Below are 19,496 nucleotides of genomic sequence, written 5' to 3'. Positions count from 1 at the left end.
TTGTGCTATTAGTGTTATGTGCATTTTATATTCAAAAGGCTCCAGCTTTAATTATTTTCCCTTTAAGGTGATCTAATCTGGTACATGTAGGGGTGGTGCAGTAAGGGATGATTAATTAAAATAGGATCAGCTTAGCATAACCCTTGCTGATTAACATGTTTACTTACTGTCTGTATAATTTTCAGAAAAAAATTTGATAACCACAGCCCATGACTGGATTTGCATGTCTATAGTTTGTTACTGATTTAAAAGTAAAGGAGTAGAGAGTTTGGAAATGGCACAGTAGCAGGCCCTTTATCCAGCCAAACTGGAGGTAAAGCTCTCTCCAAACAAGACTGAACTTGACAATCAAGAATAGAAGATAAACACTTGCACCACACTCATCACATAGTCCCACTAAACCTACACCACCAAAATCAACACGTAGAGAAACAAAAACATTCACGGAGGCGCTCCATAATAATCTGCTCAAGCAACAGAGACCTCCAAATCAGAAACACAAGCAACCTCCACCCCCCAACACAACCCAGATGACAGCCCACAGACTGTGTGCCACTCAACCACAGTCCATAAGGCAAAACAACGTACCCAACACTAGTCATAGGTGACTCTGTAGTCAGGCACACTGATGTCCCACTCGCCAGGCTAAACAAGGAGAAGGTTACTGTCAGCTGCCTGTCTGGTGCCAGGATCCACCACATAATCCACACACTCTGGTCACTCCACAGCAATTACAAATATGACTCTCATTGTCCATGTTGGTGTGAATGACCTGAGATGTACCTCCGTGGACTACATGAAGAGACATGGAAGAACTCTCCAATCTTGTAGCCCAGGCAGGTATGCCCCTAACCTTGAGAAGCATCCTGCCATCGCTCAGAATGATACCGCAGTACAAGGACAAAATGATTGACTTCTACAATTGGCTAAGCTTCTGGTGTCATTCTAAGGGGATCCAGTGTCTATCTGCCTGGGACATGGTCGACAGACCACGATGCTTTGCCAATGATGGCCTGCACCTGTCACCCCTGGGATTCCGGATACTGGCTAAGGCTCTTGCCACCTCTATAGTGCCTTTTTAGGCAAGGTTCAAATGACAAGTTCACCACCGTAGCAGAAACAGGCAAGCAAAAACTGAGGGTAATGCTACTCAATGCTAGAAGTCTAAATCTCAAAATGCACTGCCTCGAGGCACTCCTTAAAGTGGAGAACTTTGATATCTGTGCAGTGACTGAGACCTGGTTCAAGGCTCCAGATAGCACCCCTGCATTACCAGGCTATAACTCCACACTTTTCGGACATCTAACCTGGACTGGAACACCAAAGGCGGGGGGGTGTTCATATTCATTAAGGATATCCACACCTCCAGGCTAGTTGCTCAGTATAATGCATCCGAGGTTATCCAAGTGCAACTAACTCTGGGCAAAACTGCAATCCAAATTGTAGCTTGCTACAGATCCCCCACCATGCCCCAAGATTTCCACTCTTTTCTTGATATACTGGAAAATTTTAGGGTACAACCAAACACCCTAATAATGGTCGATTTCAACTACCCCACCATTAACTGGGAAAACTACTCGTGTACCAACTCCTTCGCTCAACGCTTTCTGGAATTCATAAATTCCATTGCCCTGGATCAACTTATCCACACCCCACCAGGGGCAACAATAACTTAGACCTAGTCATTACCAACATGAGTGACAGGTGTTCCACACCTGAAGACAACTCATTGTTCAGATCCAACCATAGGCTTAATCACCCTAGATATCCACATCCTGCCCCCATTCCCCATTAAGGAAACCACGGTAAAAAATTTCTCCAAAGCCAACTTCATGCTTCTTAAGACAGAAGTGGAGAACTCCATGGCATCCATGCAGATGGACAATACATTTACGACTGCTGAATCCTACACAAATGCACTCTAAGCACTTACATGAGTGCATGGATTGTGCTATCCCAAACAGAACCAAGAAAAAAGGAAGCCAATCTGTTGGTCCTCTGCCGTAAAACTCTACAACAGAAGGATGAAGCTATTGCAAAAGAGAGTAAAATCTCATGAGTGGAGGAGCTCCCTGGTCAGCCTCAATAAGAAGCTGAGATCCCTTAGAAGATCCTCCAAAGCTAGCTACGAAAACAAAATCGCCACTGATTCTAGGGACAGCCACAAAGCATTCTTATAACTATGTCAAGAATCTCAATGACAACACCCAGATCTGCTCTGAGTTGCAGCACAATGGCACGAAAATTGCAGAACCAACTGATATTGCCAACATCCTGGCAGATAGGTTCATTGCTAACTTTATCCCCCTCTTACCTCCTAAAGGGCCCATATCTATACAGGAAGAATGCAGAGTCCCTCTAATCACAGCTACGCAGGTAAAATCTGCACACTCTAAAGCCAAAAACACAGTATTCATGGGACCAGACAACATCCCAGGCTGCGTTTTGCATGAACTTCAGAATGAACTGGCTCCCCACCTAAGCACCATGTTCAATCGTAGCCTCACGTCAGGCTTTGTGCCCACCGAATGTTGCACAGCAACAGTTGTGCCACTCCACAAAGGGGAAGCCACCACTGATCCCTGGAACTATCGCCCTATTAGTCTGACGAGCCTAGTCTGTAAGGCCAATGAACGTATCATCGTGGAGCTCATAAACAGACATTGGTAACCTCCAAACTCTGGACCCCACCCAGTTTGGGTTTGTGAAAGGCAGATCATGCCTCCTGAACCTGATTGACTACTTTGAAGCAGTCACCAAAGCCGTAGATGAGAGTAAGGTGGTTCACGCAGTCTGTCTTGACCTTGCCAAGGCTTTTGACACCATCCCCAATTCTGGAATTATAGCTAAACTGACTAAACTAGGTGTAAATCCCTACGGCACAAGATGGGTTACCAACTGGCTCACTGACAGAACCCACACTGTAAAAGTTGGACTCCAAATCTAACTTCAAGCCAGTGACAAGTGGAGTACCATAGGGTTCAGTCCTGGGACCTCTACTGTTTGGTATCTTCTTCTCTGAAGTACAGGCTAACACAGAAGGCCTTTGGCTGACAAAGTTCACAGATGACTGCAAACTAGGAGCCGTAGTGGAGTCCCCAAATGATGTGGACATCCTACAGAAGGGCCTCACTGAGACAGATGCCTGGGGTCAGAGCCATGGCCTCAAGCTCAGTGCCAAAAAGTGCATTGTCATCCCCTTTGGTAAAAACTCTGTGCACATGAACTACCACATAGACGGCAGTCTAACGCCGAATGTGTGATGAGACCTTGGGACCCAGGTGGATAGTACTCTCTCCTTTGATAATTACATCGTCACAGTAGTCAGGACATTTTTATGTGGCACACCATCACAAAAGGGTTTTCATCTAGGAAAAAAGAGGTAATTGTTCCCCTCTACTCAACACTCATTAGATCCATTGTAGAGTACACTGCCCTTTTTGGAATATACCTCACAAGACATCTGCAGCAGCTGGAAAGGTCACCGAAGTACCTCACAAAAAGGATTACTGGCCTCAAACAGATGCCCTACACTGACAGTCTCAAAAAAACTCCAGCTTTACTCTGTAGCATATCGCCTACTCCGAGGAGATCTCTGCCTAACATATAAAGCTATGTTAAACCCAGAGCTGTTGGACATGCTACACCTAAATAAATCCCAATCCCTCCAAGCTGCACATTCTAAGGACCTAAAACTTGTCACCTCAGTAAACGGGACATGTTGGAGGGATAGATTCCTGTCCCAGAGACTCCCCATACCCTGGAACAAGCTACCCATCTACGTCAAGCAAAGTTCCTCAATAGCACTCTTCTAGAAAAACCTAGATGAGTGGATGAGAAATACACCCTGGGGATCACTTCTGTGACTCTGCTTGACAGGGGTACAGGAAAATAACTTTCTTGAGTGGCGTAAGCCGGGTAACCTTGTTGACTAGGCTTACTTAGGCCCTTGGGCTGATAGCCTAGTTGCCTACCTATGGTGGTTCCTGTATAAGCTTTTGGCTTGGAGTGTAAAAGTCCCTGGAAAAATAAGTGAGGTTTTGCTGCAGACATGCTACCCAGGTGTTCACATAGATTGGTGATATTAACTTACTTTGTGTTCCTTGTATGGATGTTGAGTGTTGCAAGGTAAAACCTTAGTCTTATTAAAATAGTGAGTTTACCTAGTAAATTTTCAGATATAAGTACTTTAAAGTTTAAATATAATTCTGTAGAATGATATGCATGTGTTTGAGCTACCTCAGAAACATTGCTGAATGAGTAAAATATGTGGCAAAATATTGTATGTAAACATAGTGATGACAAAAGGTCTGCATTTCTCAAATTTCTGGGTAAGATAGTTGTAAAGACTGCAGTAGTTTTGATGAATGGTCTTGGCGTGTCGCTGACTCTCAGCATGTAAGAAGACTATATGGATTGTAGGTTGAATTAAGTGAAAAAAATTAAAAAAACCCTTTTGTATTTTGTAGGTCACGGTATAGACGAAGATCTTACAGCAGGTCAAGATCCCCATCTGTCTCTCCGCAAAGGCGTTCAAGTTCATTTAAACGGTCAAGAACTCCAAGAAGGCGTTCCAGCTCAGGGGCAAGATCATTGTCCAGGTCTCCACAAAAGCCATCCAAATCTCGTGTGAAGTCACGGTCTAGATCACCCAGAAAAAATGCTGGATCTAGAACAAAGTCGCAGTCCAGTCATAAAAATTCCAGTTCAGCAGCAAGGTCTCGTTCAAGGTCACCAAAAAGGCGTTCTAACTCTGTCAGTAAGAATAAGTCTAGGTCTGCTGGAAAGCGGCACAAGTCACGCTCCCGATCAAGGTCACGAAGCAATCGTCACAAGAAAAGTAGGAGATCGGTCTCTTAGGACTGGCAGTTCTGTAATTTGGTTACATTTTTCAGCCCTTATTACTGATTTGGTTTATGTGCATCTTAAGTTCACAAGAGTGGTATTTGGATAACATTTGTAACTAAAATATTTTAGTACCACAACCATGAACTAAAGAACATAAATGTTACTGCCTTTATCTATCTATCTTTTTTTTTTTTTTTTTTTTTATTATTACAGCTTTGAGTACTATACAGTGATGAAGACGGTGCACATTGGAGATGAACAAAGCCTTACCTTCATTGAAACTTCAGATACTAGAAGCCTTTGCTTGTGTCTATGTACATACTTGTATGTAGGGTATATATTCATGCATTTTGCGGATTTTGGTGTGCTTAAAAAAAGGTGTTTGGCAGATGCATTTTATTTTTTATTCTGTGTTCCACAGCTAACATGTACAACAAAATTTCACCTGTTTAATTCTCCCCTTCTAATATGTAATTGTTTGAATTTTTTGGTTATTTTCTTAATATACAGATGGCCATTGAATGAGATTTTGATATTTTGGTACATTGTTGCATATTTGAAGAAATATGTCCACTGTTGTAATTTGCATCCATTTTCAATAATTGAGATTTTCACCATTCCAATTTTAAGGCAAGTAACAAGATTCTCTAACGTTTTCATAGCTTGAGTAATTGTACACATGTATATTTTGCTAAATATATGGTAGTTTAATACTGTAGTTTGCATGGTCTGCTTTACAGATGGTGGAGCAGTTTGTCCTCACTGTTCCAGCTTGAATGACTGATAACTGTGCATCTAGTATTTCCTGGACTTTGGTTGCCAGGAAAACTTGTTTGTATTACTGTGTATATACTTGTAAATAAATCATTTTTTTATTATTATTGGATGTTTTTAAGCTAGCATGCATAGAATTTGGATCTCCTAAGCCGTGTGTTTTTTAAAGAGTAGCAGTTGAATGTTGCAAGATCAGATGTAGGGCCTCTACTGCAATGGATTAACTGCTTTGGGTTTCCTCTCCTGCAAGGGTCTAGCATGGCCATTTTCTTTTTTCCCCTCCTTATTTTCCCATGGTGAAAGATGCATACTACTTGGTGGTATACATGTGACAGGGACAACAAACCTAGCCCTGTGCCTTTCAGTGTTTTTCTGCCACACTCCCATTCTGATTGCGACTTTGGAAAACATTTTAAATTTGATATCTTGAAAATGTATCCCATTCTGGTTGTATGGCATCCATATAAGCCAGATCCACCATCCACATCCCCCGATACTGTTTTGGGGATAAGCATCATCAAGCAGTACTCAGTGTTGTATCTTCAAGGGGGTATATTAAAGTAGTATAGAAAAGCTTCAGGTGGGGTATATTAAAGTAGGATAGAAAAGCTTCAGGTGGGGGGTATATTAAAGTAGGATAGAAAAGCTTCAGGCTTACTTTACATCTTGCTATATTGGCACTGGAATTTTCAGGATGTTCATTCACATGACCCCAGACCAACTTCAGAGAGAAGGACATGGAAGGTGGATGTTACTTACATTTTCCACAAAGTAACTGTCCTTCAGACTGCTTTTTTATCACCAGGTCACCAACCAGTGTGGAGTCACATTTATGCCTGTGCTGTGCTTCAACAGATATTGAAAAAACTACAAGGTAGTGCACCCTCAGCAATCTGCTGGGGGATTTGTGTCTAGTATTGGCTGTCCTCAGTGCTGTGTTCAAATTGGAGAAACTTTGCAGTGCCAGGCCTACTGGTGCAATACTTTGCACATTCCCCTTACACTTTCTGGATATGAACCCCAGCGAAACTCAGTTAAGTGGCCATAGTCACTGCATTTACAGCTTCTGCCACAAACATTTGTAAGGAGCTGTTAAGACCCCCCCCCCTCCCCCTCCAGTTGTGTGTGCAGTGGAAACATTTGAGTTAGACTTTTGTTTGTCATATTTATCACTTCTGCAGTAGCCTTGCCTGTATGGGTTATATTCTGTTAAGGATACAACAGCCAGCCAGCTTCCTAAGCTTCAGAGAACCTGCACCCAAGCTGTTAGGCAGCTCAGGCTGAGCTGACTGAAGACAAGTTTTGGCACCAAACCAGTCAGCTTTACTGCCACAGAAGAGTACACTCCTTTTTAGGCTTTCAAGCATGGACTGTCTTGTGCTGCTGTTCCTCTGCTGGGTAGATTGTTCCTTTTAGGGAGATCATCCTATCCTTCCTTTTAATAACTTAGCTTATTTATACTTTCCTCTGCAAGAAGTTTTGTTTTTTGTTTTTTTTTTTTTTTTTTTTATTATTATTTACAGCTGCGAATTTGTCTTTTTTTTCCCTGTCAATTTAAAAGTTGTTTGAAGTAACTGAAAACCATTTTTTGTGTGTGGTGATATTGTGCTGATTTTACTTTGTGGGGCTGGAATAGTGTTTGTGCTTTCGACTGTCTGAAGAAAGTGACTTTTAGAAAGTTCTATTTTTTACCTGCATTTGCTGCTTGTTTTCTTTGGAAAAGAGGCACGATTTTCAGCTTGACCACGGAACAAACTGCCTATCCTTTTCTTTTTGTGGCTGGAAGAAGGAATGACTGCCTTTGCTACCACAGCTTGCTAGTAATTTGTCATAGCTGCAAGTGACTGCGGTAGCCATTGTTGTACCTCAGAACACTTGTCTTACCTTGGTTCCCAAGCCAGATATCTAAAACAATTGTATTTTCTAGCGCTTTAATTAAAAAGCTAGAGAATAAAAAAAATCCCTTGGAGGCTAGATAATTGTTTTTGGATATCTGTTACTTGTATCTGTGTTTGGGAATTGGACACCAATCCCCACACAGGTGTAGTGATTTATTCCCAGCTTTTCTACTATGTCACCCACTGGATTACCAACTGGCTTACAGATAAGACCAAGGAAATCAAAATAGGGAAAGTGTCTCCAGGAGGAGACCAATCACCAGTGGATTCCTCCAGGGGTTCTGTGCTGGGACCTCTCCTGTTTGGCATCTACTTTTCGGAAATAAGTCAACCTAAAGATTCTGATTGTCTGTTCCTAGCCTGAGGTCATCTAGTCATTTTGTCCCCATATGACTTAGCCATCCCGCAAGAAGGTTTGTCCCAAATAAATTACTGATGCCTAAACACAGACTTGAAGCTAAATGCCAAAAAATGCATTATTGTATCCTTTGAGAAGTCATCTATCCTAGGGGAACTGCCAGATTAACAGTAAACCCCTAAGAGTTGACCCAGTTCAGGATTTGGAAACTTATGTAAACGGTGACTTAACTTTTAACCAATATGTGCCCGTTGTAAGAAAGGCCTTCCATATCACACAGTTTATAAACATGCGTATTGCATCTAGATCAAGAGATGTCATTGTTTCCTTTTACTCGGCCCTCATTAGGCCAGTCTTTGAATACACTGCTCTCTTTGGCATGTATCAGTCAAGACACATGAAACAACTGAAACACCTTTAGAGACCTTCCTAAACTGATACAAGGCCCTAAATGTGTTCTTCATGGACCAGTTCAAAGCTGTGTCCCTGTACTGATGTTCTTCGTGTTTCACTGCTGCAGTCATTACATTTGCGTAATCTGCTGGCAGGTTGCCCTCAGTCGGCCTGATTAGCAAAGTCTTGGGTCCTGCGTTGGTTGCTGTCCCTTCTTCCATGATGTGAGGTCAGACGAGGAAGAAGGTAAAAGGAAATGAGGACTTCCAGCAAAGAGGTGGGGATGGATTGTGTGAAAGATCTGCGATAGTCTGGCGTGAATGCTCAAGGCAGGAGTGTGGCATTGAATTGAGAGATGGTAAGTTAACACGATTCCCCGACCCCATGTAGAAAATAAAAAAGAAGGGGGGCTGATGATATTATTGTCGTCATCACCAATGGGATGGAGAGGGCCAATCCGTAACCAAATGGAATAGGTTAATTTGAGCACAAAAAGGGAAACTGTCTAAAAAAAAAAAAAAAATACCCCACAGGGGCAACTAACATAGTACTCATTTTCATTCAACATATGGACCATTAGCTGCATTTTTGCATCGTTTGCAGCCAAAACTGGAGTAAGTACCACCCACCCTGTCAGTATTGCTACTACTGCTAATTTGGTGGAGCTGCTCTAAAAATGCCTTATCATTCTATCAATAAATTGTTTCATTAACGCAATCCTTAAGAGACTCATGTCCTCTGAATACTGATGAAAACACTTACATTTTCTTTAGTCTCCTGTCATATGCAAGTAAAACTGGAACTACCAACTCTTCTGTCAACCAACTTCGCCTCATGTTTGGGAAAGTCCTACTTCAGTCACTGGTACATAATCGGTGTCTCTTGCTAAAACTTCGAGTGTTCTTTCTAACATAATTGATGGATAAATTCCTTTCCCTTAAAAAAAAAAAAATGTTCCCGACTTTGTCAGGAACATCTCTTCAGTAGTCTAAAGGCCCTGACTAATTGGCTCTTTGCCATGCCTTTGCCCATATGATAAGTGTGCATACTAGTATAGTTCAAATACTTATTGCCACTGATCTCCTTTATCCCCATTTCAGTTTTATAAACTCATGTTTATTTACATTTGTTGACCGGAAGTGTCCGACTGGACGTAGGTCCATTTTCAGCGGAGGCCCGGAGAGAAAAGCTCCACAGTTAAAATATACAGACAGTAGTTGCATTGGATTTACATAGCAATTAACAATTTGATCAACATAGCAATTAACAATTACAGTTACAGATGAAGAATATAGTACATCAGTAGACTACTAGAATCTTTATCATCTGTGAAGTACATAAGACATTAACAGCTGTTACAATAAGAAGTTCCTGCTGTATAAGTAGTTAGGCTTATGAGCATCCAAGCTTGTTATAATCCAGGTAGTTAGTGGGGGGGAAAGAAAGGTAGTAGGTGGATGGGGTGGGTGAATTAGAGTGGGAGTTGCAAGGGCATAGCCAACATGTTTTTAGGTGCATGATGGTACGGAGGTAATTGTGGGTGGGAGGGAGTTCCATAATTTGGCTATGGCTGTGACGCAAGAGAATAGTGCTTCTCCAGCAGAGTTATTGGCTTTAGTGACCTGCAAGTGATTTTTGTTGCTGGATCTTAGTGGTCTGGTGGTGCGATAGGGTTGGAGTAGATTTTGGTGGGATGGGACATTTAGTGGATGGTTTACTAGTTTGTGGGCGAGTGTGAGTTGATACCATTGAAGGAGGTGAGGGAGTTCAAGCCAGCCCAGTTCAGCAAGTGAGAGTGTGTGGTGACTACGGTAGGATGCTCCTGTGGTGAATTTGGCAATTTTGTTGTAGCAGGTCTCTAGCTTGTTTAGATCACATTGCCTTATGTTGGTATATATCGGAGAGGCATAAAGTAGGGTGGAGATAAGGTGGGTATTTGCTACTGAAATCTTTGCTGCTTTATATAGATCAAGATAGGTCTAGATAATTATTATTTTACTCTGTAGTTAAATATTCATGCGTTTCATTTAAAAATTTGATAAAAGTAATTTTCAGTGGAACTCCCCCAAATTCCAATGTTACCAATAAAACACAAATTGCAGTGTTTAAAACACTTGCAAACAAAGATTTTTAGTTTCCCAGGCAGTTGAAGAAAAAAACAAGTCGGTGGTATATGTGGAAGCCATTAGTGCTTTCATTGCAGCTCTCGAAATTTGATTAAAAGACACATTATTCAATGCTTTTCAATGTGGAACAGGTCAGATATACATTCGGCTTCAACTTCTCTTCTTTACTTTCTAAAACCTATAACCAAGTCACATCCCTCCTCTTGCAATATATTTATATGCAGAGAGATTACATTCAAGGTCACAAAAATTTCTCAACCACCTCTAGGCTTTTAAAAGGTGGGTTTGCTATACAATTATGAATTTTCAGAATTCCACAAATTGTAGACAGTTTGGGATATTTGTTATCAATGCCAAACTGTTGTACCAGTCTTTACTTCAGTTCTAATAGCAATGTGTCCGTATCCTTGTATTTCTGCCTTACAAAATTCATATTGACTTTTTGGTGATATTTCTGATCCCAGCAGCAGGGAAGCATTGTGAGATCACGACAGGCCTGTAGTTGCAGCCAGAGGCTCTAAAACAAAGCCAACAGCAGTATTTGAATATTATTGTCGGCTGCTGTTGAAAGCACTACTCATTTTGTTAAGATTGATTTTTTTTTTAAAAGAAATTTTGAAATGGTTGACAAACAAAAGGAAAAAAAAACCAATTCCATCTGACCCAAAAAGGTCAAACATATTGTCCTCCCCTCCTTTAGTACAAGTGCTACTGCTTGGAACTTTAGAGCCCATCCCCTTTAGGTCTGAAGGCAAAGGGTTTTATGGCAGACTGTCTTATTCAGATTTAGTAAAAACTACAAGAAAATCTTAGCCAAGCTAGAGTTTTTACTGTGTGATAACTTAAACCTCCTCTAATGGAGGCCAGTAGAGATGTATGCAAATTACCTCTTAAGAACATTGTGATGTTCTTCACGTTTCACTGTTGCAGTCATCACATTTGGGTTATCTGCCTGCAGGTAACCCTCAGCCAGCCTGAATACCAGATTCTTGGGATTTCTGCGTCGGATGCTGTCACTTCTTCCATAATGTCAGATCGTCAGGGGCATAAAACATGCAGCTGACGCCATTACATCAGTCTTTCTTGCTGTATGGTGCCCGAAGCAAAAGGAGTTCTCAAGTGCTGGTCGGCAGACTCCTGAAATTTTCGTTTGAGTCTTCAAAAAGATAAGTACCCCATTGGGGATCCTTTTTTCTTGCTCTAACCGATGTCAGAAAAAAATTAATAATAGTCTTGCCTGTGGAGAGCAGATACGTCATAGAGATGTTCATTCTTACTGCATCACCTGTTTAGGCACAGACCATGACATCCCTCGCTGTCTGTTTTGTGCCTTGTTCAATGCCCAAACTATTTGTCTGGCTATTTTTGTAGCTAAATACTTTCGTTCTCAATCTCCGTACTCAGAAATGGGCTAGTTAAGCCATCCGACTACCGATCTACCGAAATAAACGTAAGGATAAAGACAGAGATCGCATAGGTCCAAAACTGCTGCCGACGCTTCTGTTAAACTAGTCGCCAGTCTCTGTGAAATGCTTTCACAGCTCCTGATTCCCACTTCTACAGATTCGCAGACCTCTCGAGACGCATTCAGAGTCTGGTATGCCGCAAGATGCTTTTTCGACTATGGAAGCTGTGGATGTCTCTACTTCGGATGGGTCCAGAGCCGCTGTGCAGGCACTGGCTTCTGAAGGTGTATTCAGGCCTACGGATTTTCATATTAAACCGACAATTTTGTTTCAAGCTAAAAATACCGTATTCCTCAGGTCTAAAGCTCACACTTCTCCTAGAAAATAGATGACCAAAGCACATTCTCAGGCCCACTTGCCTCAAAAACAAATTATTATAGTGCCTGAAGACCTTATTACCTTAATTAGGGGAAGCCAGCCTTCCCCTTGTAATAGACCTAGAACTTATTTTCCTTCTGATTCTTATGATCAGGAATCTGATATCTCATTTCCTGATATCTCATTTCCTTATGACTACCAGGATTTACCCTTATCTACTTATGTGGATTCTGATGATTCTGCTTCCCCCTCCAGAGGATTTTTCTTTTGGTGAAACCTTGCATACCCTTAGGGAACATTTCTGCTGGGAAACCCCCAAATCTCTTTTTGGACTGAACAGTCCTGGAATTCTTAAACCTGCCTCAGCACAGGCCTCTAGCTATCCCTCCTGTTCTGGAGATTGTAGATGTTTTCCTGGAATCCATCCTTACCCCAGACACTTTGCCTCCAGCTCCCAGGAAACCTGACAGGTACTATAGAGTACCTGACTCTCTCAAATTCCTCTTCAAGAATCCTACTGCGGATCCAGAGACCATTTCCCAAGGACCTAAAAGCATTAAGGCTAATACTGTCAAGAATCCTACCCATTCTTAGAGGGATTCTAGGGCTTTAGACAGATGGAGTAAGAAGGTATATACCTCTGCTACTCTGGCCATTAGGGCTTTAAATTGACAGTTTCATATGTTAAAGTATCAGCAACATATTATGGGACTAATTAAACAGAAAATGATATTGATTCCTAACTGTGCTGAACACAAAGATTTACAAGAGTTGATGCATTCTGCTGACCAAGTTGGTAAACATACTTTGCAATGTGGTTTTGATGCTTTAGAAGCATCTTGCAGGGCTGGTGTCACTGGGTCTGTACTTAGAAGGCATGCTTGGCTTAAGGAACAAAACTTGCCAGGTCATGTTGATGCTAAATTACTGGATGCACCCTCTCACCAAGACCGCCTTTTTGGCAACAAAGCGGAAGTCCTCAAAAGAATGGAGGAAAAAGCTAAATCTATGCAAACTGTTAAAGATTTCTTACAAGTACAGCCACCTAGATTCAGTAGGCACTGGCCTTCAAAGAACTGGTCCTTTCCAGTCCCTTCCAGGCCTTCAATCCAAACCCAGGAGCAACAGACCATCAAGACTTCAGTCTCAGGCTATGCACAGATCTAAGCAGTGGGGGGCTCTCACTTCCAAAGCAGGGAGTAGTAAGCCACCCCCCTATGGAAAAATTGCACAATGGCTTAAGGATAACTCTTCCAAGCCTTGCTCAACTACTTGCACCTTTAAGAGGAAAGCTTGCCCTGCATGCAAAAAAATGGAAATTCATTACCCAAGACAAATGGGTTTTAAACAGTTTCCCTAGGATACAGAGTCCACTCTCTCCCATCCCCAAGTGGGTGGTGGCCCAAAAACAAGTTCTTTCTCTCCTCAGCATCAAGGCTATTCAACCTGTCCCAGCAGAGCAAAGGTGACAAGGTTTCTATTCAAGACTGTTCCTGGTTCCCAGAAAAGAAAACTCCTGGCTTTCTATCCTCAGCACCTTTCTGGTGGTTCCAAAATTCAAAATGCTAACTCAACAGCTTCTTCCTATGCTAGCCAAGGATGCCTGGCAGGCAACCCTAGACTTAAAAGAAGCCTATCTGCACATCCCAGTAAGGGAATCTTGCAGGAAATACCTACGCTTCAGGACAGGCTCCATGCACTATCAGTTCTCTGCACTTCCCTTTGGCTTCTCTACTGCGCCCAGGGTATTCACAAAGTGCCTAGCTCCAGCCATTGCATTTTGCAGGCAGAAATATTCAGATTTACCCATATTTGGACGATTGCCTGATTCAGGCAGAGCGTCAGGATTTGCTATTACAGCACCTGGCATTTATAAAGAGACTTCTAACTTCGCTGGGGGCATTTATAAAGAGACTTCTAACTTCGCTGGGGTACACCATCAACGAGAAGAAATCACACCTATTACCCTGCCAACAGATTGTATTCCTGGGAGCAAGCTTCTACACAACTTCCCAGATGGCATTCCTCACTCCAGAGAAACAAGTTTATTTGACCACCTACTTCAACCTACTGGCCACAAAATCCCAGCTATCTGCAAGGAAAATCCTGCAAGCCCCTGGGTTCATGGCCTCTTGCATTCTGTTAATTCCATATACAAGACTGTGCATATGAGGAAACTTCAATGGTATCTAAAAAGTCTATGGTGTCAACATTCTCAGGACCTGGAAACAATGATTCCCATCATCCCTTGCCTAAGGGCAGAGTTCCTTTGGTGGCAGAGGCCTGCAACCATAACAAGGGACTCCTTTTCACTCTACCCCCTGCCGCCAAAACCCTAACAGACACATTAGACTATGCATGGGGGGCTCACATGGCAGGGCAGTACATTCAGGGCAAATGAAACCCAATACAGATGCACCTGCGTATCAATTAAAGAAATGTTAGCTGTAGAGTTTGCTCTGACAGCCTTCAAAGACCTTATTCTTCCAGGACAACTATTCGTAAAGACAGAGAACACCACAGTTATGTGGTACATAAGTAGGGGGAACCCATTCCTACCCACTCTGCAGACTAGCCATGGCTCTGTGGAACACAGCCTTGAGCAACCAAGTGAACCTGCAAGCTCAATTCTTGCCAGGCAAGCTAAATTCACTGGCAGACGACAAGCAGAAATCTCATGGACCCACACGAATGGAAACTGGAACCCAAAATACTCAAGCTCTTGAACAAATGGGGGACTCCAGAGGTAGACCTGTTTGCCTCCCCTCAGAACCACCAATTGAAAAAGTACTGCACCAGAACTCCCCACTGTCAAGCTTGGAAAGTGGATGCCCTGTCCTTTACCTGGGAAGGCCTTTCAGTTTATGCCTTCCCCCTCTGCCTCTCCTGTCGAAGGCCCTGCTAAAGATCAAACAGGACAAGCCAAGGACTATTCTAATTGCACCGGACTGGCCACACCACCACTGGTACCCCTTTTTGCGCAGTCTGGCAGTGCTGCAACTATGGCACCTGCCTCAGACTCCTTCCCTGCTGTCTCAACAGGTGGGCCAGATTCTGCACCCTCCGCTTCAAACCCTGAACCTTGCAGCCTGGCTAATCCCCTGAGCTCACCTCTAGCAACCCTCAGTAAGCAGGTGCTGCATGTCATTCTTGAGACAAGGAAGCCTAGTGTTAGAAGAGCCTATTCATAAAAGTGGAAACGATACTGTTCCTGGAGCCATTCTCAAGGGATGGCCACAACGGTGCCCAGCTTGCCTCATATTCTAGATTAACAGAAATGCTCCACAAGGGCCTATATTTCTCATCAGTTGATTCATGCCTCAGCCATATCAGCACATTATAATACTGAGCCCACCCCTCTTCTCTCATCCACTGCTAAAACAATTCCTTAGAGGATCCAAAAATTTGACCCCCCAGGAAAGCTCCCACTCCAGCCTGGGACCTAAACTTTGTGTTGGAGAAACTTACCCCCCCCCCCCTTTGAACCAGCTGTTACAGCACAGTTTAAATTTCTTTCTTGGAAAACAGCTTTACTTCTAGCCATCACTTCTGCAAGAAGTGTCTGAACTGCAGGCCCTTATGGCAGTGGGAACTCTTCATTATCTTCCATGCGGACAGGGTTTCCCTCAGGACTAATCCATCATTTATGCCCAAGGTGGTATCTAGTGTGGCTCTGAACTAGTCCATTCATTTGCCTATTTTTTTCCCTAATCCCCAGAATAAAGGGGAAAGGATATTGCATTCCCTGGATGTGCACAGACAGCTTAGATTCTATCTGTACAGGACTAAGCCTCTGTCTGACCAGCTGCTAGTCAGCTTTGCTGCAGGGACAGAGGGGAAGGCCATTTCAAAGCAAACCATTTCCAAATGGATAGAACATTGCATCCATTTCTGCTACAAACACCACGGAAAACATACCCCACAAGGGATAAGAACACATTCCACCAGGGCTGCATCTACCTGTACTGCTTCTCTGAGGAGTCCCTACCAGGGACATCCTGGAAGCTGCAACCTGGAGCTCTGTACATACTTTTACCAAGCATTACCACTTGCCTCTCTTCTAAATCCAGAGCTGAATTTGCCACAGCAGTCTTACAGGGCCTCATTGCTAGCCCTAATGCTCCTTAACTGCCTCCACCCTTCATTAGCTTTGGGAATCAACCCAAATGTGATGACTGCAACAGGGAAACACAAAGAGCATAGTACAGTTGTGTACACCTACCATAAATGTAGATGTTAGAGTGTATTCACTGTTGCAGTCCTGGTTACCCTCCCTCCAGCCCTCCTGACTTCTCTTTACTTTTATCTATCTGTTTTGTTTGGCGTACTTTATATCATGTGTATTTGCTTTTTGCTGGGGGTGTTCCATACTATGTAATTGCTTCCAATTGTGGGGGCACCTGACATCTGGGGCAAGAAAAACTGATGTAATGGTTTCGACTGTATGTTTTATACCCCTGACAACCTGACGTCATGGAAGAAGCGACAGCATCCGATGCAGAAATCCCACGAGTCTGGTATTCAGGCCTGCTGAGTGCTACCTGCAGGCAGATAACCTAAATGTGATGACTGCAACAGTGACTACACTTGAACATCTACATTTATAGTAAGTGTACACAACTATACTTTTCAGCTATATGACTTCTGAATATCCATGATTTTCTATTCTTTTCCATCTTAAGTCTTTGTGGACAAATTCAAGCCAGTAAAACCAAACCCCGCTGTCTGTGGACATGTATGTTTGTTTTCTTATGACCTTGTCAGTACAGCAAAAAAGTGGACTCTGTCCTGGGACCCCTCTTGTTCGGTATATACTTCTCTGAGGTACAGGCAAACACGGGAGGACTGTGGCTTACCATGTTTGCAGATTGCAAACTGGGAGCCATAATCGACTCGCCGGCTGACTGAAGCATCCTCCAGAAGAGCCTTACGGAGACGGATGCCTGGTGTCAGAACCATGGCCTCAAGCTAAATGACAAAAAGTGCATAGTCATCCCCTTTGGGAAAAACAAAGTGCCCACAAACTACCACATAGGAGGTAATCCACTAAGTACGGAAGAAGTAATTAGGGATCTGGGGACCCAAGTAGATAGTAACCTCCATTTGACAATCACATTGCCAAAGTGGTTAGAAAAACCTTCTATGTAGCTCACTTAATCACAAAAGGGTTCACATCTAGATCAAGAGAGGTCATTGTGCCCCTCTACTCATCGCTCATCAGGCCCATAATTGAGTACAATACCCCATTTGGGATGTACCATACCCGACACCTGCAACAGCTGGAGAGACCTCAAAAATACCTCACCAAGGGATCGTGGGCCTCAAACAGATGCCCTATGCAGCTCGACTAAAACTCCAGCTCTACTCAGTTGCTTACCGCCTACTCAGAGGTGATCTCTGCCTGACGTACAAGGCCATGTCTAACCTGGAATTGTTGGACATGCTCCACCTCAAGAAAACCAAATCCATTAGAGCTACACGCTCCAGGGATTTTAAACCTTAGCACAACAATAAATAGAAAATGCTGGAGGGATAGATTCATATCCCAAAGGCTTCCCTCGCTCTGGAATAGAATCCCAGTCCATGTTAGGCAGAGCCCCTCGCTGACCCTGTTCAAGAGAAATCTTGAGTGGATGGGAAATCATAAATTTACTCCTGGGATCACTTCTATGGCCCTGCTGGACAGAGGCTCAGGAATCTAGTCTAAAAGGGAGGCGAAAGCAAACACATTCTGGCTAGGCTTATAAATGCCCTAAGGCAGATAGCCTAGTACCTACTTATGAACCTATTGTAGAAACACAAGGTCTTTATACCCAGCTGAGGTCCATAACCATTAAGGTGGCTGCAAAAATATCCCAACTAACAACTAAATCAGAGTAAAAAGGTCACACAGGCAAACCAATTAGCAATAACTACAAGAAAACCTAGCCAAACTAGAGATGTTATGTGGTCCTATCTCTCCTCCATTCTTTACTCAATTCTAGTTTCCGACTCTGCCAATTATTTCTCTAGCACGAGGTCTCTAATTGGCTGGGCTAACCCGGTATCCCAAGATGCACCTCGCCCTAGTCCCATATCTCGTTTGCCGCTCATAGAGTTAGGACGTGGTCTCGCTTGGCTGTGGCTAAGTACGCTTTTCAAATACTTTTCCAAGTATTTTAGTAGTCCGTTGTATTGCAAAAGCTATTTTAATAGCTACTCTTCTATTTTTGACTAGTTCTTGTGAGCCTTGTGAGGACTGTTTGTTTGTGGTATCCCTCTGTTTCACGGGCTAGGCCCGTTTAAGGTAGAGGACCTAGTCCTCTCCAGTGTTGTTCCCTTGTATGTTTTGTGCTGGTTTTTTGAGTTGAGTAGATGTGAAATTGTTCGATCTCGCCATTTGTTCTTACACACTGGTTCGGAGCCTCGGGCCAGTAAAAGCTTTTGTATTTTCAAACTTTTTTGGGGATTTATAGCTATTTAAAGCTAGATGTTCATCGTGCATGCATGGGTTCTCCTGCGGGTCCTTGGTCGGCCGAATTCCAAAGTCTAGGTCCGGCGTCGGTTGTCGTCGCTTCTTCCCTGACGTCAGTGCGACAGGGGTATAAAGGAACCAGCCGCCGCCATTTTCTTCAGTCTTTCTTGCCGCATGGTGCCCGAAGCAGAAGCAGTTCGCAAGTACCGGTTGGCCAGCTCCTGAGATTACGAAAATTTGGAAACCGAAGTCTTCTTAAAAGCTAAGTACCCCATTGGGGAAACTTTGGGGAAACTTTTCTCGCCTCAGACCGATGTCAGACAAAGTTAATTGTATTTCTTGTGGGAAGCAAATACCACATAAGGATTTCCATTCCCTCTGTATACCTTGTTTAGGCCCAGACCACGACGTCTCGGTCTGTCGCTTTTGTGCTACATTCAACAAACGCACTATTAAGCGTCGGGCGGATTTCGCCCAGCATTATTTTGGGAACGCATTTAACTATACTATGTCGTCGGATACTCCGACTCCGGTTTTGTCTAAAAAACGCAAAGACAAGGACCGACACATGAGGTCCACGGCCTCTACCGACACAACGCCAAAGCCGACTACACGTGGTCCGGTTCTCAGCGAGGCGCCTACACAGCCCCTGATTACCGACGACACATCTTTGACGGTGTCTCTTGTGCCCGAGGTCGCAGGCTTCTCTGCCCACACCCCGACTACAGATACCGAAGCCACTCTTGGCGTTGAAACTCAGAATGTGGACAGGTCCGCCTCCACTCAAGGTGTCTTCAGACCTTCCTCTTCTTTCTCCATCAAGGCTTTCACAAAGTCTAAAGCTACCATGCACTCTGAGAC

General features: G+C 43.3%; 1 protein-coding gene across 1 annotated transcript in view; it reads left to right on the top strand.

Annotated features, from left to right (window-relative positions):
• The window catches only part of SRSF12 (serine and arginine rich splicing factor 12), a 489,524-nt gene extending 483,798 nt beyond the window's left edge, over positions 1-5,726 (top strand). The window contains exon 5 of the mRNA XM_044067000.1: positions 4,470-5,726. Coding sequence (XP_043922935.1) covers positions 4,470-4,860 — 391 coding nt within the window. The 3' untranslated portion in view covers positions 4,861-5,726. The remainder of the gene's footprint in view (positions 1-4,469) is intronic.
• The last annotated feature ends 13,770 nt before the right edge of the window (positions 5,727-19,496 follow it).

Source organism: Protopterus annectens, chromosome 1.part0 (genome assembly GCF_019279795.1).
Source record: "Protopterus annectens isolate FY-2018-M chromosome 1.part0, PAN1.0, whole genome shotgun sequence".
NCBI classification, from domain to species: domain Eukaryota; kingdom Metazoa; phylum Chordata; order Ceratodontiformes; family Protopteridae; genus Protopterus; species Protopterus annectens.
The sequence above is the reverse complement of the archived record's forward strand: the minus strand, read 5'-3'. Positions and strand labels throughout refer to the sequence as shown.